Genomic DNA, 22,492 nt, shown 5'->3' with positions numbered 1-22,492 from the left:
TTCACTTCTGATATGAATAATTAATGCTATTATGCCTGACCTGCATTTTCGGCAAGCAGTTCTCTGTGCAACCACATATCTCACATAATAATCACGCCCGATGCGAGGTAATATAAAACGGAGGGCTTGGCTGCCTCCAGTTATGTACAATGTTGCTTGAATCTGATTTAAATATGCATTATGTAGTTTCGGTGGGATCTTAACCCCAAGCTGAACCATCTGTAATGTCACACTTGAACAGACTGCACTTCTGTTGCTATAATGCAGCCGCCATGGGACGTGAACCCGTTAACTAAAGGTTCGCACTTTGGTTCATTCACTTTTATATGTGCCAAGAAAAGCCCAGACACTGCATCTGTATTGCATGTCTGCTCATTACTAATTCGCCCTCCTTGGTGCTATTATAAGTCTGAATTGGAAACCATGACGCACCTGTGTTTTGCAGGCCAAATAATATTTTGTGATAGGGTGGGACGAGGTAATGATGTTGTTGAGGAAAATCCAGCAGATTCCTAGAGTGCCTGGACTGTATTTGTGCTTAGACAGGTTCAAATGTGCAACTCTGCATCCGCTTTGTGATTATGACTGTGGATGATAAGCAAATCTGATAAGCTGATTAACTGTACCCCCAGATATGAAGAGAGGATACTGCTATTGTGTAGTGGTTGTTGTTGTTGTTCTGCTTGAAACTGAAGGGGGAAATTAGCAATCAAATCTGTAAAATTAACCCTCTCCTTTCAAATTAAGGGTCTGTTAAACTGGGGGAAAAAAAAAAAGAATAGTAAATTAATTTGTGACTATATTTCAAAACATATGATCTGAGTATCAAATAACAGGGCTCCAACTGTCCGTTCTTCCTAAATGTGCTGCTTTTTTCACATATTTTCGACTCGGATCAGGCCACAAAGGTTGGCTGATGCTGTTTTAGAAAATAATTCTTTATTCTGTAATTGCGACCAGCGGAGGGTGAAGAAGGTGGGAGGCGGGTGGACAAGCAGGAGGAGGTGGAGCAGCAGCAGAGGATGGGTGGGGAGTGGGGGTAGGCTAAGGAGGACTGTGAAGAGCTGTCATGCGTGATCGTGATCCTGCTTGACGGTTGGTCCGCTCTGTTTCACAGATCTTCTTACTGTCTGCTCGGTGGTCTTTCAGGGAGAAAACAGGTCTTGGTGCAGATTGCATCAGAAAATCACATCTCTAAACTCTCTCCCTCTGTGTCATATGATGGCCCTCAAGCACGGTTACCCCTCACTGCTCTGGTCTTGGCCCATGTGATTGTAACTACACACTCATCTCCTCTAAAGCGAGTTGAGTCACACACTGCATTCTGTAATAGAAGACAAGACTGTGCAAAGTGAAGTTCTGGTGAAAGCAGTAAATTGGGAAATACACCCTTATGCTTTCTTTCTAAGAGTACGGTGAGATTAAAACTTCTGTCGCAGCTATATGATGATTATGAAGCTGGAGCAAGCTTATCTTAACCGGAAGTGCTGTTTCCAAAATAGCATGCTTTCACGTTAATAATAAAGCTCACTTTATATTTCAAATATATTCCATATCAATTGATATTAAGTCTTTCATCAAACAACATATATGCTGGTAATGACTGAGCAATAGGCTATTTCTCCATGTTTTTCCACATATGTTATTGCACTAAGTTGGGTTAGCTAGCTTCACATTCACCTTCTAGATGAAGAAATCAGTCACATCTAGCTCCCAGCAAGGAAGCAATTAGGGATACAAATTGTTGAACAGTTTTTTTTAAGCTTTAGAGCATGAGATAATAGTTTTCATTGCAATCGCATAAAAGAAAATCTGTTTTTATCAACACTACTGGCAATACGTCTTGTGCCAGCTATGGATTTACTAACCTGCTTGCATTCTTCATAGCCACTGATTTTAGGTCTCCGGGGCACCTGCTAGGTGTTCTTTGATTCTGATCCAGCAAAGGGCTTTCTGCAGCTCACACTGTGTGTTAGCATAGAATATGCTGCGATTGGTGGTGTTTTTTGTAGTTGCTTTCCTATAGCTTTGTTACTTTGTTAGGTGTGGCGAGCCTGCATGGCCTGGCCTGTTTTCCACTGCTGACCATGATGTCTCTGTTCCCTGCAGATCAGCCTTTGAGCAGGACGTGGAGCATGGCAACACAGATGGCCTGGGTGACTGCCAAAGTAAGCAGGCCCTCTTCACTCTTATCTTTCCTCCTTCACTCTGTACCCCCACCAGCACCACCAACACAACCACCCCCACCACCATTCCTCTCTTCTTTGTTAACTCCATCTCCCTCTTCTCTCGGCTCTCCGTGTGCTTCTTTGCTGCCGTTACCTTTTTCCCATCCGCCTGTTCCACCCTCACAATCCTCTCTTTCACCCACTTCCATCCATCTGTCCTTTCGGCCCTCAGCCTCCTCTGTTGTTTTCCCGCTGCTTTTTGGTCCCCCCGGTCAATAGAGCGCTGTGTCCTATTGCCGAAAGACTGAGGTTCCTTCTTGCAAATCACTTCGAAAACACAACACAAACATTCAGAGAAACACAGGGAAGGGATTTCGCTTGTGAGCAGTCACAGGGTTCATTTTGAAACACAAAACAAGAAGGGGCTCTCAACCGAGTCAGGCCAAAAAGTCTCGAAAAGGCCTCTTTTACTCTACAACAGTGAATGGCGCATATACAGAGACAGTATTTCTTATCTTTTCATGTCCAAAATAACAGCTTGGTTTCTCCAATGGGAAACCTTGTTGATATTCTAGTGAGCAGCTCAGTTTGTGAAAGAAACTTCAAAACAATTTGATATTAAATCATTCATTTTGGTTCATCTCATCTCAATTTCAACTGTTTACTGAGAGTAAATAAAGGCTATGCATTTTCCCTCTGGTTTCATTAGTATGTTTAGTCAAGGGAACCCATAGTGTTGGACTTTCATTAGCTTTAGAAGCTATATAGATCACCACTGATTAAGGCTGGGAGAATATCGAGCAGCCAGTCGATTTTAAATTACTTTAAAAGTCATGGCTTTTGATCATGTTAAAGCATAAGCTCCCTTTACTGCAAGCAATAACAGGTTTCTCCCTCGTTTCTTTTCTTTTTCTTCCAGATACATTTGTGGCCCTGAATGGTAAGTACCCAACATGTCCTGCACAGGCAATCCAATAAAAGACAGGAGCTGCATTTCATCTCCTTTTAGTCTTTAACTTCAGCCACACCTTTTCGTCTAGTCAGTCAATCATCCCCTCTCAAGGAAATGAAAACTCCTCCCACATGTATAAAGAAGGGTTATTAATGACTCAAGGTTTTAACTGAATTGATTTCACTCCTTCTTTTTGATAGACGTCCCTTCCAGTTACGAAGGTAATGAAACATTAAAGTACACTCGGTCACTTTCATTGCTCATATTATTTCTCCCCGTGCTCCTCGCAGTGTTTAGAATAAAGGTCGCAGTGATAGAAATCAGAATTAAAGGTCTTTAATGCTGATTGTGATTCTATTAGTTCTCTTTTCCCCCTCCTTGTTCCCAGTGCCCAATCGCCTTATCCCCATGTGCAACAGCATCGATTATCCCTGACCTTTGCTTTGCTAATTGGATAGATCTAGTTGTTAGTGGTTAAAGGCCTTGGTGGTAAAGAAATACTTCAGCATGCACATTAAACAGGATATGTGCTGACAGAGAGAGAGAGAGCGAGAAATAAAACCGGCCTGTTTCGAGTCTGGAAATATGTTCCCGCTAACTGCACAGACTCTTTGCACAGTTTGAGATGCTTAATTCAAAAGGGCTAATGTAAACATGCACAGACATACATGCACACTGTTCTACGGCTGGCTTCCTTTCCTAGCAGATATGTTTACTCTCTTAATCCCACAACACAATATTACGATTACACTTCACTGCCGCCGATTGATACCATTTTCCTCACTGAAGTCTCTTTAAGGAATGATAAACAGATGTGATTAGCCTGCAGTAAAGTCCCTTTTATCCATATCACCCACACCTACGCGCACATCCACCTTATTTTTATCTAATCGGAGGAGGCATTAGTTTTGTTTTTAGTGAATCTCTTTCTCTCTCACACACATACCTCGCAGCTGCCAGATCAAAACAGCCAGATCCATACAGAATGACAAGAATAGATATTTTGAAGCCGTACCAGAAAGCCCAGCACTTTCTCTCGCTAACCCTCCTGTGGCTGTACCCCCACTGTGAATCTCCCTCCTTTTGGAAATCCAGGGTCATGGAAAAAGCATCTGTGTTGGTGTACACCCCTGTAGCGCTGAATATGCTCCCACAGGCTGGGCTGTGTGTTTTCAGGCACACACTTAAACACACCTAGTTTACAACACCCTCCCCCCAAACAAAGTCTCAGCCCTTCCATCTATCTGTCAGTGGTTGATATGGATTTGAAGATAAATAAATGCCCTTTCTCTATTCTCCTCTCTCCTACTCCAGACTAGACTTCCTTGCCTCTCTTTTAATCTGTAGAGAGAGAGATGTGCATCCGTCGGCAGTTTAGGCCCCTTTTTTTCTCCCCTGATCCGTGGAGGAGCTCTGAGGCTCCGAGCTCTCTCTATGTGTGTCATCTGCCTAAATTGCACTTCCCCTGGCGGTGGGGGAATGAATTATAAAATAGGCCTGTCACACTAATCTCTCAGCCTTGGGCCAATAGTTAAATAAATCATTTTAATGATTGCCACGCCACACAGAAGAGGAGGAGGCTCTAGGTGGTGTTGTGTAGGTGCCTGTTGTGCGTACTCTACCAGCAGCATCAACCTTAGCCTTTTGAAATGCCTCCCCACCTTCAAACACACGCCTAAACACATATTGAAAAGGAACACACATGCGCATGCACACACACACGCACATTGCTGTCACCTCCTTCACGCAGATAGCGTGTCAAAATGGTAACTGGGGGCTGAGCTCCACAAGAGGCTGTTGATAAAAGTGTTGTCACTCTGCATCTAGGGATGATCAAAAAACAAAAAAACAAAAAACACGCGGCTCATTACATTAAACACAATGTATAGCTTCTTCAGAATTGTGTAGGGTGGCTTAACTGTAAGCATGTGGGATGGTAATGTGATTAGCATGGTTCAAAAATAAACTCTTCAGCAAAGCTTATGTACAGATTTTGCCTATGAAACAAAATGAGAAAACTTAAGACTGACAGAGACAGGCAAGCACAGACTGTATGAGTTATATGCAAAGCTGGACACAGAAGAGGGGGGTATGATCCATCCTCCACAAACGAAAGAGTACTGTGTTGCAGTAGCACTGCATTTATTTCCTCTGAGATACAGCTGGTGTATTTTGTTCAGTGTTAATGGGTACATTTACATGGAGCCTGATATTCTGCTTATAATCAGTTTAAAAGCCCAAATAGAATAAAAGTGCTCCACAAAAATCACCTCAGTTAAAATAAACGGTGGGATTCAATGAGTTTCCGAGGGGTATAAGAAGCATCTGATCAGTGGGAAAACTGTACCAGGTAAACAGTTTATCAGATACTTTCAGGCTGCATTTTATTCTGCGTGCCCTCTGTGTTGACTCAGATGCACGGGGACATATGCAACATTGGTTTCCAAAGATGGCAGCTTTCCAAGCCAAACTTCTCGTCTGCAGATGGTTTGGTTTTAATACAAACTCAAAGATAATTAAAGAATTAAGAGCAATGCAAAAACAGCAGCTTCTCCACCGCGCAGAGGATAGACATGTGTTTGTTTCAGAAACTGATAAAACACCTGCCAAAGAGTTTGACATTTTTATGCATGCCACACTTTTTCAGTTAAGTGTATTGAAGTATGTAAACACTATGTCATAACGATATTATATCCTATCTAAGCAGTGAAGACAAGATGAAAATAATTAGCATTCTGTGCAGTTACTTAACGTATTGTCTGAAAAAACCCTAATTATTAAATTGCATGTTTTTCTTTTGCACACTATTACATTCAGTAACTAAAAGCAGTGAATCTTAACGGTCTGGAACTAGAGCTGCAAAATATTTAGGATTTTGGCTTGAAAATGATTTAAAAAATGGTTGCAGAATGAATATTAATTTTCTTTCGGCTTCTGTTTAATACAGACTGCAATTTTGAGTTGGAGAAGACATCGGTGCACATCGAAATGAATTAAACATTGCTGCAGAAATGATTGGAAAGCCAGATTTAAAGTTAGCTTGAGAAAAGGAGCAGGATGAACATGAGCAGAGTTAGAACGACTTTAGCTGGAGAAAAGTTACAGGCAGACTTCTTGACAGGAGCGATGGAAAAGAAATTTTGTCTCTTGTCCTTCATATCAAAGGCAGGCACCCTACGGTGATTGTAGAGAAATACAATTGTACTCTTTTCAACTGTGACGGGCCCAACAGTGTCAGTCAGAACAGGAGGTGGGAGAATGATAAAGATATAGAGACTCTGAGAATGACAGACGAATAGAAACACACACACATTCACTAATGAGTTGCCTAGGGTCACACTTTGTTGCCTTACACAGCCCAGCAAGTGTGTGTTAGTGTGTGTGTGTGTGTGTGTGTGTGTGTGTGTGTGTAAGCACCCCTGCTGTGCTTTCATGCACTGAATCTGTTCCCTGACTGCCACGAGAGTCAGTTAACCTGTGTTGTGTCCGGCAGGCCACCATCACCACCGTCACCACCACACCCTCTCCCTTCCCACCTCGGCCCTGCCTGAGGCCGCGGATGGCCCCCTGGGCCGGGGCCGCATGGTGGAGCGGAAGGACCCCCCCATGAGTTCAGACAAAGGGGAGGACCCCTACATGGCCGTACCCTCTCAGACTCAGCCAGAAGCCAATGGTAAGCCTTGGAACGTCACAATAGCAGTCAGTTTGGTCCATTGTCACCTGTGGCAAGGGAGAGGGAAGGGAGGGATAAAGGGGAAGGGAAGGGTTTGCGTAATTGAGATTTACGGCCGCCTAGCTGCTTCCAGCTGACGAAGTGTAGAGATGGTGGATCGCTTTCTCTCTAGGGGACAAATCGCTTCACACTGTGCACATAAACCCCCCACTGAAACATATGCGCACACATTTACATTTGTAGGTACATGCACATAGACATTCGGTGGTCATAAGGTAGCATATAGGCTATGTACACACCAACCTTCATGCACACACCACTCTGTAGGATGGATTTATTGTCCGTGGATTGTAATGCCCCACAGGAGATGTAATATCCAGACCATTACACTCTGAAAAGGAAGATGGCGATGTATTTATTTCCTCGGGAAGATGGCCCAGTCCCCAGCTCTGTCATGCTTTGCGACACGGTGACATGACATTGAACGCCCTTTTCTCCTGTGTTAACAACCTGCCTAATGCTGTACCGCCTCAAGGACGGCTCACTGGATAAATGAGTCAGAGTGAAAAGGGAGGAAGGGGAGGAGACGAGAGGGACAACCCACATCGTAGATGGAAAGAAAAAAAGGTCACTGCGGTGCTGCCAATCCAGCCTGCTCTTTACTGTCACAGACAAAGCTTAGAAGCCATTACAGCAACATGCAACATGTTTCTGCTAGTTTGTGCGGTCCATGCTAACACAGGCATTACCCCGAAACATTAATTGAAATGACATTAATATTTTCATTCTGACTGTGGCCTGAAAGATGCAGTAGCATACTCTCTACAAACATACTAAATGTAAAGAAAGACAGAAAGATCAGCTAACGAGCTGAGTCTAAAATGTCTCCTTACTGAAGTCAGTGTTTAAAAAAAACATGCATGCCTCTTTCAGTTACCCAGGGCATAAATGCAGTTTCAACCTAAGAAAGAACATACAGAATACTTTCTCATTCACAGGCTTGGAAGAGACTTTGAAGATGCTGAAGTGTTGACAAGTGAGATTGACGGGTTGATTTTACCTGCGCTGAATAAATACATTTCAAAAGAGTTTAAAAATACATGACGGTATGACTCAAATGCAGTGTCTTCACAAGAGAACCATAAACTGGGGCTAGCTAAAGTCACTAGTGCACATTTTAAATGTCTCCTGTCTATGGGATAAAGTGAGGAGGCACAGCAGTGATTGAAGCACGTCAGCTGGAAGCAGTTAAGCACCACTTGGTAGATCCAAGCACAATGGTGGCAGAGACTTCAGACAGCATGCCTACAACCAGCATCACAACATGCTGTCGCTCCCCTTGTTGCCTTTGCCTGAGCAGGTGTAACCCGACGAGGAATGGCAAGAAATGCTGAGAATCAAACGTAACGAGAGCCAAAGCTGTCTTACGGTAATAGCTTTTTCCAAGAATAACATTCTGATTTCGGGAGATTTGTGGGTAACTCCGTGCTCAGGTAACTGCAAGACGACTTCATATTTCAATACAATGCTTCCTGCTGTTGTTGTTTTTTTCTTTCTGTATGGTCATTTTTATTATTATTCTTATTATTATCATTTTATGAGACACTTTTGCAGCTTGTGTCACTATTTATCTGTGCAATTTTAGCTCTACAGTCTTTTCTTTTCCCTTCGTTATGAAAGTCGGCTCTGATGATATTTTCTTTCTTATTTTACTGATTTGCGTGGTTTCTTGCGAGCAGTTCTTGATATTTTGCATGGCTTGATCTCACACTATGTCTTTTTTTGCTATTTATATATTTGCCTTTCTTCCTGTGTTGATTGCTTTGATGGTATTAAGCACAGTTTTGCCTCCATACAGCTTAATGCTTTCAGCATGGCAAATTGAGCACCACAATCAAGAGTACTCATTTCCCGCTCCACCCATCCTTCCTCCTGTTCCTTCCTGTCTCCCTCAGTATGATTGGCTTCAGGTGTCAACTGTACTGTGAAAACTTAGCAAACTGCATGTATGAGAGTGAAAACCCAAACATGAATAAGCTATATTAGAAAAAGAAAGCAAAGAAGTCATTTTATCGGCATTTTAATTGCAAAGCAACACATCCACGCAGCCTATTTTGCAGAAGAAATCGGGGATAAACATTTAACCGATCAATCTCAAGTTTATGCTTGAGTGAAAATGTATTAGCTCATATCCAAAGTCTTTTGCGAGCTTATTTGTGATTTAAAACAAATTACAATTACGTCCCTAACTTTTTCATTTGCAGTTGAGACATTGTGGAATCTTATCTGCTAATGAATATTACAGTGCTGCCAATATGTATTAGTCCAGCACCACCAGAGTAATTAGAAATGCTGCAAAGTGATGAGTATTTGCACGCGAATGATATTCAGCACCCAACAGCATCACTATCTGCCATTCCAGTGGGGCCATCACAGTAGTCAGGTGGCTGCTTGTGTTTCACAGTACATTTGAGCTCAGGGTCTGTTTGTGTGTCTGGGCATCATCTGTTATATTTTCTTCTACTTCTGTCATTCCACCATACACTCGTCGTCTGTCCTCCCGTCGCTCATCCAAACCCCAAAACCACCACCAGCTCTGCCTTTTCCACCATCTGCTGCCATTGTGATCAGTCTCCCTTCCACAGGACCTCTCATCTGACTGGGATGGCATGTTCCAAGGCTATACCTTACCTTAGCGCAAATTAATTCCTGAACCAATTTATGGAGAAACCTTCCTCAAATGTCCCCCCACCCTCTCTTCCTCCACCATCTCTGTATCTCTTCCTCTTCAGTTTCTCCCCTTGCAGTCTGCCTCTTCTCCAACTGTAGTCATATCTCTTCCCCCGTCTGCAGGAATGAATCCTTGCTCTGCTCCCCACTTTGCTCTCTCTCCTTTTTTTTTCTACCTGTCTCCCTTTCTCTGGCAGGCTCAGATCTACCCACCTCATTCCCTACTTACATCCACCCCTCCCCCTTTAAACCCGACCTGTAGCCACCGCTGTGTTGCTCCAATTTATGGGTTCATTACAGCAGCTATCCAAGGGAAAAGGAAAGTGGAGAGGTGGAAGGAAAGGGGGATGGAGCGAGACAAGAGGGGACGGAGACTTGGGAAATGAAGGGACTGAGGTACACATGATAAAGATTTATTAGACAGAACAGGGCAATAATGTAACATTGAACAAAGCGGTAAACAGACAGCAGGTGAATGAACTAGCTGAAAGATCTGAACAGAAAAGATGCAGGACAGGTGAATCAGAGAGGAAATAATATATTGTAGTTAAACAAAGTGAACAATATTGTTTCTCTCTATCCCTTTCAGTCTATATTTTATGCTTAGTTAGCTAACGCTAAAAGAGCTGAATGTGAAAAAAAGAATCAAACTGAACATCTGGTGAAACTGAAACAAATTGCTCTAAAAATACAGGATGTTGTCTGCAGTAATGTAGCATTTTCTGTGACTCAGGTTCTGAACAGTATGTGCTGATGCTTTTGAGAAGCAAAACATGAACAGCAAGCACTTATTACTTTTTACAGTTTAATATCACTTTTGCTGAATATTTAATTTTCAGTCATTAGTTTGCATATTTTTATGGTTAATTCAGTTAGGTTGCATTTAGACTTGAACACTGGTTTCATGTTAAAGTCTAGCTGGGCCACAACAAGAGTCTGGTAGTGATTAATCATGTTGAAGGTCTTTATTAAAATAATAATTACATTAGCATTCCTGCAAACATGGGTATGGGAATTTCAGCCAAACTGATATCTTGTCATACTTCAAGACAGAAAACTGAATTCAGTTAAATTAACCTACAAATGCTTTTTACAGCATAATTATTTTTGTAAAACAAACAAACAATCAAACACCCAGATTATCAACAGAATAGATTTATTAATTACAATTAATAACAATAAAAGGTTTTCAAAATAATAATGCTTTTTTATAACAAATCTTATCCATGTTTCTTAACAGTCTTTTTTATTTTGTTTGTTTTGTTTTTTTATTAACTATTAATCCTGTGACTCCATAGTGTACTGGTTAACACATTGACGTAACACATAAAAGATCCCAGATTTTAGACCAGTAGAAACTAAATCCCGAGGATGGCTGCATATGCATATGGTGTGTAAACCATAAGACAAATAAGGGGGCAGCCAAAAGAAGCTTACTTATGAATATGTTATGTAGTCTAACTTCCTAATGATGTTCTTCATATTTTAATAAGGCAATTATTATTTCCTTATTACCAATTAACTAATGTGTGGAGCTTGAAGTTAAGTGTTATCCCTTCAAGAAACTACGACTTGAGTGTAAAGTATAGCATATAGACATTTCTACACAAGCTTTAATGCCTGAGTATTACACATAATCCAGGCAACAAGTGCAATTCTTACTATAGACTAACTAAGAAAGTATTAAAAAGTGTTAAGAGACTAAATGCAAGTATTAGATGCCACAATTATCTGATGAAATGTTTTGCTCTGTCGTGTAGTACCATTAAGTATTGGTTTACCACACTGATTCAGAAGAGGAAACAGGACGAAGAAAACTTCTTTTTGGATTTAATGTGTTTCTTGTACAGCATTAAAAAAAAATTTTTATTTTTTTATTTTTAATGTTACAAAACAACAACTGTATTTTTCTAGCGTATGCTTTTCCCTCAGTGTCAGGTTTTCACATTAATAGCTGTTGTCATCTGACAGCTGCTCTGCAAGGGTTATTTTCAGCTGCAGGCAGCTCTCTGACACCTGTGTGCCAAGGTGAGGCTGCTATGATAGAAGGAGAGTATGACCCTGCTCAGACAGGATTGCAGCACAATTCTTTCTATGACAGAAAGTCTTGAATTTGACTTCATCTCAGTTGCTGGAAAGCAGTTGACTGAACATCTCACCGTAGTTACTGGGGATGCCCTGTCAATCTTAAATGTTAACTTTACTTTCACCAGGAAAAATGTTCAATTATGCAGCAGAGAAAATAGCACGTTTGTGTACAGTCAAACAATTGTTCCAAACATTACTGTATTTCACTGCATTTTATTAATTTTAATGATGAATAAGGATGGCTTTAACCATTGATTTGTCTTTATATTAGCTTTACAATTCATTCAAAAACAACTAGTGCTAAATAGATGAAGAGGGCATAATCATAATCTCGAATGTGACCAGTAATGATCGCCTTTTACCATGTAGCTGCGTTTCTTTTGCAACCTGTGAGCAACAAAAAAAGATAAAAGATTATTTCCTTGGTTGTGTGATTATTATGGGTATGGCTCTTGTTTCAGAATGCCCTCTTTTGTAGGTGAGCCAAGAGGTTTTGAGGTAACAGAGGCTTAGACTTAGTTTACCACAAACTCTGCTCACTGTCAGATAATGCACTTGGCTCCTGAAGTTTTTAAGGAGCCTATGAGGTTTAGCAGATTTGGAAATTTAATGTTAGTAGTTTCATATGTCCTTGCAGTTGAATGATAGGATTAAGGTTAATCCTGTAAAGTAGGATGATAGGATTTAAGTTAAAAGTTTATGGAGTGGCCCTTTAGGGCAGGCTGAATGTCTCTGTGTGTGGCAAAGACTAAAAAAAATTTAATTAAATGTTCCCACAACCCATGTTCCTGTCATTCCAACACCTTCGTAATTAAGTAGTGGATTTCGGTTCAGTGTTTCTTACTGGTCAAAGATTGGGCTGGATCTTTGTGAAGCAGATGAATTATTCGCAGCTCATTGTGAATCATAATAGAAACAGTGAACTGGATGCGTTCCCAGCATTACGCACTTCCCGGACTGACGTCAAGCCATAAGCCATAATTTCCTCCACTGATTAGCTTATTGTTCTCTCAAACTGCTTTTGTTTAAAACACACATTCGCGGCTTACTTTTCCACTTTTATGTTTTGGTTACGCTTTTTAATAAGTCCCCCTAACCGTTGACGGTTCGTACAAGAGCTTTGCTTTGTCTCTCGCCCATGTGAGACTGAATCTCATATCACTGCGGCTCATCCCTTTGTGCTCTTGAAGCTTGTCTAACCCACATTCAGCTGTCATTATTATACTTTGAACTGGATTTAAACAGTTATGTTCACGTTGTCCATGAGTGAGCCCTCATCAAGTAGATACAAGCCGAGGCTTTGTTCTCTTGTTGAGCACTAAAACATTTCTAAACAATTACCAATGGCTGCCTTTATGGATTCAATGAAATGCAATGCGTATTAGCACACACATAGCACTCCAGTGATACACAGAAGTCATTTTCTGCAGCCCACATGGTGAAATACACTTCGGTGGGTCACCGGCTGTATTACGGTGACTCATCGAGATTGAATATTAATTGAAAGAACTCAAGATTATAGACACGAATGCACACATAATTTAAAAGTCTACACTGTTTAAATAGTGACAAGCTGTTTTAACAGTTGCACTCTAATGTGAGGGACCTTTTTGCGTTCAGTATATCAGCATGTAAAAATCTATCACCCAGTAATCCGAACGGGAGCGCTGTCAAGTCGAGGCATCAAATAGCTGATGAAAAATGGGATGTTTAATTTATGCTGATATCTTGTGACTATTAAATATTACAGTTTGTATGCAGGGAGTTGGATAGGTTAGTACATCAATGTTAATACCTCAGGTGCTGAATAACATAATTAGGGGTTTAATTATATCTTAACTCGCTCATCAGTATGCATTGCTCCGACTCAGGATTGTCTGATGAATGCTTTAATATTGAATAACACCATTAATGCAAGTGGCTCTTAACCCAAACATACACAAGACTTAATGGGATAATTTGCTAACAGGGAATTTAAATAGAAGTTAATGAATTGTTGTCACCATCCAAATACCAGTGTCCTTTTTAAAAGATGACAACAAACTGGTTCCTAATGAAAAAATAGGGCGTTTTTCGAGCTCCCGCGTCAGAGTAAATAAATGCACACCACTTAACATTATCTGCTTTTTCATCCTTCCTTCTGTCTGTAGTCGGTAAGGTCCACTGTTTCATCTTTCAGCGAGTGAAGCATAGTAAGTAGCAGTTAAGTCCAATTAAGATTTTTATCATTTTGCAGACAATGTCTTTATGCAGTCGCTCGCAGTCAGAGGTTAGTGCCCTCTCTGTAACCCCTCTGTGATTTTTAACTACCTTTGAAGTTTTCTTTGCAACAACACAAAGACAAGCTCTGTGGGCTTAAGTCAGTTGGTGCGTCTCAAAAGATTAAAAGAGTGGAAGAGCATCTGTGTGTGTCAGACAGATAGAGAGAGCATTCACAAGTTCCAGTCACAATAGATTACAATGTTTCTGATTTATAAGTAAGTGTTGCCGACCCGGCCTGTTTTGACAGCAAGACATATCTGAGTATCTGAGATATGTGTTTAATATCTGAATGTTGAGGCTCGAGGCGGTGTGAAATTCAAATCAATTCATCTGCTGAGAGAAGTGTTGAACTGCAGGATGCCTTATGATGCATTCTGGGGGCGAGGCAAGAGCGAAACCAGAAGATTATAAGTCACTGTATAGTCAGAACCTCAACAAGATGAGACTAAAGCGGAAAATCTGTGAGTTTTAGCAACACTTTGATACTTTTCAAGGTCAAGTAGTGGAAGTTTTAGAAAGTTTACAAAGATCGCAAATGATCAGAAATGAGCGGCATAGCCATCTTGATTCAAAACCCTGAGGTCCCGTGATTCAACTGAGACGGCCTTGGTGTCCTCTGTGGCAACTTTCATCCTCTTTGATGTTAAGATGAGAAACAATTCCTCACTTGAAAGATGGAAGTCTTCAAAGTTTAGCTTTTTTTTTTTTCTTTGTGTTTTACCCGAGGCCTTGGGCTAAGTACCTTCTGGAAATGTCTGCGTGTGCAGGAGAAGTGAGTGATGGAGGAAGGAGAGGAGAAAAAGAATAAAAGCTTCAAAAGAAAAAAAAAAAGGAGCCTTACAGGGCAGGTTAAATAGGGTTTTAACTTTAGCTCACACACCCACAAGAGAAGTCAAAGATCCAGCTCCACAGTTCACCTTCTTCACCAGAATGGACAACCACTTGGCTCTGCCGCCCTCCGGCTTTGTTATTCAATATGAAGTCCAAACGCTCAATCAAAGTTAGCCTTTAGCAGTAATAAATTCACTGTCATGAAAATTCATAACAGTTTTGATTTCCTCTTTTCAGCTTCAATGTCAGCTCCACAGACAGAGACATATGAAAGTATTTACTTTTAACAAGGATTATGGAAAAACGAGAGATTTGCCAATGTATTTGTTTATGCTTGCACTTTTATTTTCCTACATAACTGTTCTTTGGAGATTTCCAGGTCTCCTGATCTCAAGTGAAACTGAATTCCTTTTACATCCCTTCCGTGTGCGCTGAAATATTTAACCCAGCAACTCTCAAAGAGCAGCCAGCCCCCACCGCCGCTGTTGTTTCTGCTAAAGGGTGATAACTTAGAAAGATCACAAGGTTGTAATTACAGCCTTCCCGGTCTCCACTGAATTGAACACTTACCATATGGAGGCTGAACGGTGTGAAAGAAAAAGAAAGTCAAAAAAGTGATTCATTGTTTCTGCAAAGGAGAGAAGTGGCAGAAAGTGTGAATGAAAGATCTAAGTGAGGACAGTGGAAAGTCAAAGTTAAAGATAGCAGCGCAGAAAAGTATCTCTCTCGTTCTCAGATGTTACAGGATGAGATGGGAAGCAGATGTTTCATCAGACAGGCCGGCCATTTGATCACGCAAGTTCGCAGCGTAACACTCGTCAAACGTGGATGCTGCGCTGCAGATAACGCTCATCACTTCTCACACTATCCACACGGCTGAGCGTGTCCTCGATAAGGAAAGGTTTTGGCCGGGAAAGATGCTTTTTTTAAACCTTTTGTTTAACTTTTAGTGAGTTATGGCTGTGCTGCATGTTGTCAGCACTCTATTAAGGAGAAAAGTGAAGTTTTGTTTTTACAATAAATGAGGAATGATCTGGGTAAATGTAAGTGTCCTTTCTTATCCAGGTTGAGCTTCAAAGTCCAGACAGAGACTAAAGAGTGCTTAACTCCGGCTAGGAAAAAGGGGCTTTAACTCATGTTGTTGGGCTAATGAAGTATGACTGCAGCGAGTGAGATTATGGATGTTAGTTTAAGACAGTGTGGATTTCAGATCCATGAGAAAAGATTACCATGCTTTCTCTATGTCTGTGTTATGTCTCACTGAGGAAATGCAGAAAGAAGATACTCTCCAAGTACATCCTCAGTGACACCGCTGAGCTGAAAAGCCAAACATGATTAACCAGCTCCTTCAGGATTTCGGAGAATTATTGGAACTAATGTTTGTTCTGTGGAAACTGCTTTTGAAAAATTACAGGGCAAATTGAAAAATTTGCAAGGAAGACGAAGAAAGTGTCGCGTGAAGACTGCAAACTGTAAAAGGACGAAATTACTTGTTGCTTGTTGACAACTGTTGTTCAGCTTGCCTGTGAGCAAATGTTTATATTCATGCAGCCACTGTATATTTCATTATCTGCAATAATACCTGAGGCAGTCAGCAAAAACTGAATTTCAAAATATCAGAAAAAAAAGATTAACAAGACAGAGTCTGAAGTTGGCAGCAGAAATATTTTATTAATGCACTTCAGTAAGAGCAATCTCAAAGAAGTGAAACAAAAGGAACAAAAAACACATTTTCATCCAATTTTTCCACCTGTAGCTGGATTAGTACTAAATGAAAATGTCTGATTTGTAAAAGCTGTTGTACAAATCATATCACCCACCTACTGCTTATTTTAGAACACCGATTCATTGTAAACAAACCTCCTCTGTACAGGAAAGACTCACAGATATCATCTTAAATTACTTCACATACATTCCAGCTTGTTTTGGATTTTTTTTCCAGCATTTTGGGGTAAAGATTCCTCAGTGTTGAGGAATCTATACATGGCTTACACATGTGAAACTGAGTCACGTTGCGGAGACGAGCGATGCCCCTGCTGTAGCCCCTTTACACGATAGAGCCCACCTGCCTAATCCTCTATCTGTGGTAACTGACCTGTACGGGCCATAGGTCATGTGTGAAGGCATTATAAATCTCTCGGCTGTGGACCGGTGTGTTTAACCCAAAGAATAGTGTGCTGCATTAGATGTCTGCGTTCATCCACAGGCTGCAGGCTATCATCTTTGAGCATGCATGTGTGGGAGGTGCATGTGTCCACACTCGTGTGTGCGTGCGTGCAGTCTGTTGTTGACCCTGTTTTATTAAATACAACCTGCCGCTCCCGCTCACCCACCGCTAAAATGCTCCATAGCATCCTTTATTGAATTATCTTTTATTTGGCTTTATCACAGTGTGTTTTTGCCAGTCTTTGAAAGTGGCGCTTTCATAAGACACTGATGACACAGCTCATTGGATTTAGCGCCTAATCAGAGGCTTTTTAATGTATTCGCTGTGATTCATGAGATTGGATCCAAGCTTTATGAAAAGTCTTCCATTTGCATCTATGAGAAGAAAGGGCTCGGGTATTTCAGGTTCCTTTATCGGAGCTCATATCTTTTTTCATTTCAGCAGAAGGTTTTATCTGGGATTTAAAATGTGAATCATAATCACCCCTCCAAAACACATTTTCACTCTGAGATTGGATTTTGGGGGAAACACTGAATCTTGATACTTGAAGCTACAATTTTGAATAGATGTTTCCTATGATGGAATAAATCCTTCTGCATTTGCATGTTTTTCGTGAAATTATTTAAACCGTTAATCTTTTTGCCCAGAAGATATCTTAATTATTGTAACTGTTTTTTATGTTTTGCTTCATCTTTTAAGAAGAATCTTTTCCAGCATCTCTTTTATTTTCTTTGAAACAATTGGCTTCAAAGCATCTCTTTTTAGTCTGCCTGTCTGAATGTCATCTCTGTGTCTCTCTGCAGGCGTGATCCGTGAGAGCTACCAGAAGGGTCGTGACCAGCTGGTTCCTGTAACCCTCTTGGCCATCGCCGTTATCCTAGCATTTGCCATGGGCGCCATCTTTTCTGGCATCATTGTCTACTGCGTCTGTGACCATCGTCGTCGAGACATGGACCTGACGGGCCGTAAAGAAAAGGACACCCACCACCTCCACTCCCGCCGGGGATCCATGAACAGCGTAACCAAGCTGACGGGTCTGTTTGAGACGCAGGCCAAAGAAGGTCGCCCCGAGGCAATTCTCACACCTTTGATGCACAATGGAAGACTGACGCCAAATGGGAAGATGCTCATAAAAGCAGACCAACACCACCTGGACCTTGCGGCTCTGCCAACGCCTGAATCCACCCCCATGCAGCCGCGTCGTAAGCCCAGCCGGGGAAGCCGTGAGTGGGAGAGAAACCAGAACCTCATCAACGCGTGCACCAAGGACATGCCACCAATGGGGTCGCCTGTTATCTCTACCGACCTGCCGCTGAGGGCCTCACCGGGGCACATCCCTAGCGTTGTAGTCCTACCTTTGCAGCAGCATCAGCACCAGCTTCAGCCTCATCTGCAACAGCACCAGCAGTCCTACCAACATGAGTATGTGGAGCAGCCCCATCACAGTGATATGAGCATGGGCCACGGTGTACTGGATGACCAGGGGGCCACCCTGGAGTACAAGACAAGCAAGAGCCCGTGCCACAACCTCAACATGGCTGATCCAGATGTGGTGCTGCCACCTCGTGTGCCCCAGCGGGAGGCCTCTCTCACCATCCCACCTGCTGTCCCACAGATGGGCAAACGCCTGGAGGTCCACTCGTCAGTCTACGGGCTTCGGAAAGGATCAGCATCTGGTGCTTGTGGATCCTCCGCCCTCAAGAAACACAACACCAACTCCTCTAACTCCTCCCATTTGGCGAGACATCACAGCTTCAACCGTGTTGAGACTCCACCACCTGCACCTCAGAGGGTGGACTCCATACAAATGACAGCACAGGGCATATCTCTGTCAAGGCAGCCTGGAATGAGCTCCTACGGATCACTGCCTCGAACGGGCGTCAAATATCTCAAGCCTGATGTCCCCCCCAAACCCTCTGTAGTCTCGCTCTCCACAAAAGTCAAGTCCAGTGACTCTGGCACATAGTTGGGTTGTTAGCCTGTCGGTCCAATGTGAACAGACAGTAGTGAAAGGCGTTTTCTGGCAGAGAGAAAAAACAGGGAATACTGTACAACTTGCATCTCTTTTTTGTGTTTTTGTTTGTTTTTTGGTGTACAGTACAGTGGAAATGCAACACAGTTTTTTTTCTTAAAGAAAACACTTTCTTTTTATATAAATATGTAAATATTATACCATGGTTGTTGTCGGTTGTGGCAGTCATCGAGCTCATGCTCTGGCTGGCACACAGCTCCTCTGTAAACACACATGGGAACATGTGCTACTGAAAAAGAAGATGATGCTTGTCCTGAATATTTCATCCATTGGCACCCTGTAGCATTCAAGACAGTGGCTCTCTTGTTTGTGGTGTCTTTGTTTACTGAGACTTGATTCGATACTTCGTCATGCTGGTAAAAGCACATACGAAGACGTCACAAGGGGGTTGGAGAATAATTGTTGTACAATACATTGAGGACAGGAGGATCTGAGCAAACAAGCACTCAGAGAGAACGAGTTCGGACTGAAAGGACAGACAGCTGCCTGAGTTCTGGCGGAAACTGTGAAAAGCCTCTCAGTGTTACAGCAATCAAGTCCTGCCTGGGCATGACTGAAAGCCTGGGCCAGAAGAATCTTCTACTGTACTGGTGACTGAATAACACATGACTGTTAATACTAATAGCTTGTTGTATTTATTTTTATTAAGTGCTTTTGAAAAACAAACAGACTGACTTTCTAGGCTTGGAGAGAAAGAGGACAAAGAAGAGATCTTTTAATATTAATTAATCAAGAGTGAGGAAGAAAATATTTAAAGTCATTAAACTGGAGCCAGTAGAACTTTCTTAATGACTAAAGTTCAACTAGGTCTTACTGTGTGCTCAGTGGGACCTGCAGCTTGAGAATATACGTGACCTCTGTGACGACGAGGAGATATTTATTTAAACTGTGCCAGACCAGGACTTTTACTTTTACGGACCAGAATCTCCTTTGTTTTAGACCAATCATTTAAAAAAAAGAAAAGAAATCCTGAACCTCACCCTTTCACTCCTGCAATCAGCACTGTGGTTTTGTGTGAGTCCCAAACATTTGTCCTGATTGGTTGCTGGCTTACTGGTGCCATCACAGCTCACTGTTGCATGTTGCAAATATAAGAGAAGCAGCTGCAGCAACCGCACGGGGGGATCTGCATACAAAAGGAAGCTGTAAGTGAGGCTGCAAGCAAACGAGCGGTGCCTCCATCTTGGAACGTATCGTCTTTTCTAGCGGCGTCACGCGGAAGAGCGGGCGAAAAAAAGGAAATTATAGGAACATCTGTCTTGCCTGCTTCTTTTTCCACATGTAAATTTGTGCCTTACACCCTGAAGTAGTGACAATGTTTTCTTTAATAGCTGTTAACTCTGTCTCCTTGTTGTATTTTTTTATTTTCTTTTTTTTTCTTATGTCATGATATTTCCCTTGTTTGATAAAAATGCAATTAAAGAATGTAGGTGTTATTGTTGTAATTCTGGTCCCTAGACAAAACACACTTACAGACCAGAGGGAAGAGAGGAAGGAGCAATTCCTTTCTTCATTCACACACTCTCGCTCTCTCTCTCTCTCTGGCACACACACATAAACACATGCACACATACACACACTCATCTTTGTGATTCATTTCTGATTGTGCCATTAATGCGCTTAAAACGACCCTTTATGTTGTGCTGGCAGTGTCGATAAAGACTTTGTGAGTGTTTTTCATTTCCTGTTTTATACAAAGTCCTGGTATTTGTTTTTACTTGTTTTTGGTGTTCGTTTGGAGTGATGGTTAATTGGTTAACGGAACAATTAACATTTGTTGCTTAAGGAGGCCAACGTAGGTGTATCTTCCCTTGGTGCACTGCGATAGCACCATAGCAAGCGTACAGTACGAGATACACGTGAACACCCAGCGTACTAACACGAGTCGAGGCTTCTTGCGCGCATTGAAACGTTCACTTGTTAGACGGTTGCATAAACAGGCTGGTTCCTGTGGAAAAGAAAAAAAAAGATGACATTTTGAAACAACACTATTAAAAACTGTACATTATTTAACCCCCTTTTTGTAAGCGAACACAGTTTGGGAAGTTTAGAGATTTTTTATTTTATTTTGCCTCACTAACTCTCATTATCAAAGCCTTATGAATGGCTGAGAGTTTAACTAATCAGATGATTTCACTTCCTTTTTACTTGAGGGTTTTTATGGATCACCCCACACTGAAACACTTAAGTCATTGGAGCACTCCCTTAGTGTTGTATGTGTAGATAGGTTAAAGTTTTCTCGATATCAATATTCTTTCTGGAGGAAAGCCAAGAGTGTCTCAGTCCACAGCTCGAATAAGACTGACATGCAGGATCTGGGACCTGACTAATGTGTACATAGATGCTCGAAGGGAATGGTTGCACATGACGAGGTCATGGGCAATGGATTAGTTCAAAATATGAACCGAGAGGAACGCGTCCCATCTAAAACATGGTCCGGGATAAAGCTGCAACAGTTATAGCATCGATTAACTTGAAGCGAGGACCTTCAAAGTTCAGATAAGCATAGACGTGTTTTCACTCCAGACTTTCATAAAACTACTTTGCTTTAAATTAGTGTCTGAACACCTTACTTACACCCTCCGGTGCACTGAGTGCATGAACCAGCAACATTCCCACGCCTGGAGTAAGGCTTATCCTCAGCTGAGTATTTCTGGTTTTGAAATGCTCAGTTGCGTTGTCTCCCACCTGGATGAATTGTCATGTCCACACTGAATGTGAACAAGAGAACCTGTCTAGGTTTGAAGGTTAAATGTCCACATCCTGTGTAGACAAGTGCTTTTGGCTGTGGGTGCATTTATGATTCAGCAACATCAAGTGTTTTGATATTAGAGAAAAGTTGAGCGTTTTAAAGGCTGAAGGCTGCTGTGGACAGTGAGGTTCTTTGGTGTGTGCCTTTTTGTCTTTCACCCTTGTTATAATACACTGCTGTTAGATGCAAATCTACTCTCTTCTCAACTTCTCAAACTTTTGAACTTTGTAAGCTTGTAAGATATCGTGACGTCACAAAGTTTTTTGCCCTACTCTCTCCACTTCCTTAACATCTGATTCACAGCTTAATGTATGTTGTAAAGAAAAAAAAGAACTCTTTAATTTAATGCAAAATGTAATAAAAAAAAAAAAAGAAAATAAAATTCTTGTCATGAAGACTGTGATATGTCCTTGACTCTTTCCACTTGTTTCCTAGCCTGAGGTTATCTTTATTCTGGGAACATCTTTAGTTGCTGGATTTTGTGCAACACTGTCTGGGGAAAACCAAGCCTTGGTTTTGCCCAGGATTTAAACGTTCTTTTGATAGAAGATCCCTTTTAAGAAAATATTGTACTTTTATGACCTGAAGTACACTATTCTACTTTTGCTTGTAATACCACCACCAACCCCTTGAGATCTGACAAACATTTCCTACAAAGCAAGCGTGAGCTGATAAAAGGAAACTTAAATTTAAGTAGTTCTCAACTTCATTATAGATAAGTGAAAAAAGAGAAAGGTTATGAGCAGAGGGAAGAAGCCTGTACTCCATTTCTATGGTTGATCGTGTTGGTTAAATGAAGCAGGCAGCTTGATGGACTGAAAGCAGATTTCTGTATGC

At 41.5% G+C, this 22,492-nt stretch overlaps 1 protein-coding gene across 3 annotated transcripts in view; it reads left to right on the top strand.

The window, feature by feature from the left end:
- The window catches only part of sema6a (sema domain, transmembrane domain (TM), and cytoplasmic domain, (semaphorin) 6A), a 100,667-nt gene extending 81,683 nt beyond the window's left edge, over window positions 1–18,984 (top strand). Inside the window, exons 16-20 of one of the 3 annotated variants that reach the window (XM_026188312.1) lie at window positions 2,110–2,168; window positions 3,088–3,108; window positions 3,321–3,341; window positions 6,614–6,793; window positions 17,675–18,984. In XM_026188312.1, the coding sequence (XP_026044097.1) occupies window positions 2,110–2,168; window positions 3,088–3,108; window positions 3,321–3,341; window positions 6,614–6,793; window positions 17,675–18,837 (1,444 nt within the window). In that variant the 3' untranslated portion in view covers window positions 18,838–18,984. The remainder of the gene's footprint in view (window positions 1–2,109; window positions 2,169–3,087; window positions 3,109–3,320; window positions 3,342–6,613; window positions 6,794–17,674) is intronic. The other 2 variants (XM_026188314.1, XM_026188315.1) reach the window with 2 other exon arrangements.
- Window positions 18,985–22,492: the final 3,508 nt, after the last annotated feature.

Source organism: Astatotilapia calliptera, chromosome 12 (assembly GCF_900246225.1).
Source record: "Astatotilapia calliptera chromosome 12, fAstCal1.2, whole genome shotgun sequence".
In the NCBI taxonomy this organism is placed as follows: Eukaryota; Metazoa; Chordata; class Actinopteri; order Cichliformes; family Cichlidae; genus Astatotilapia; species Astatotilapia calliptera.
This window is presented reverse-complemented; position numbering and strand designations above follow the sequence as displayed.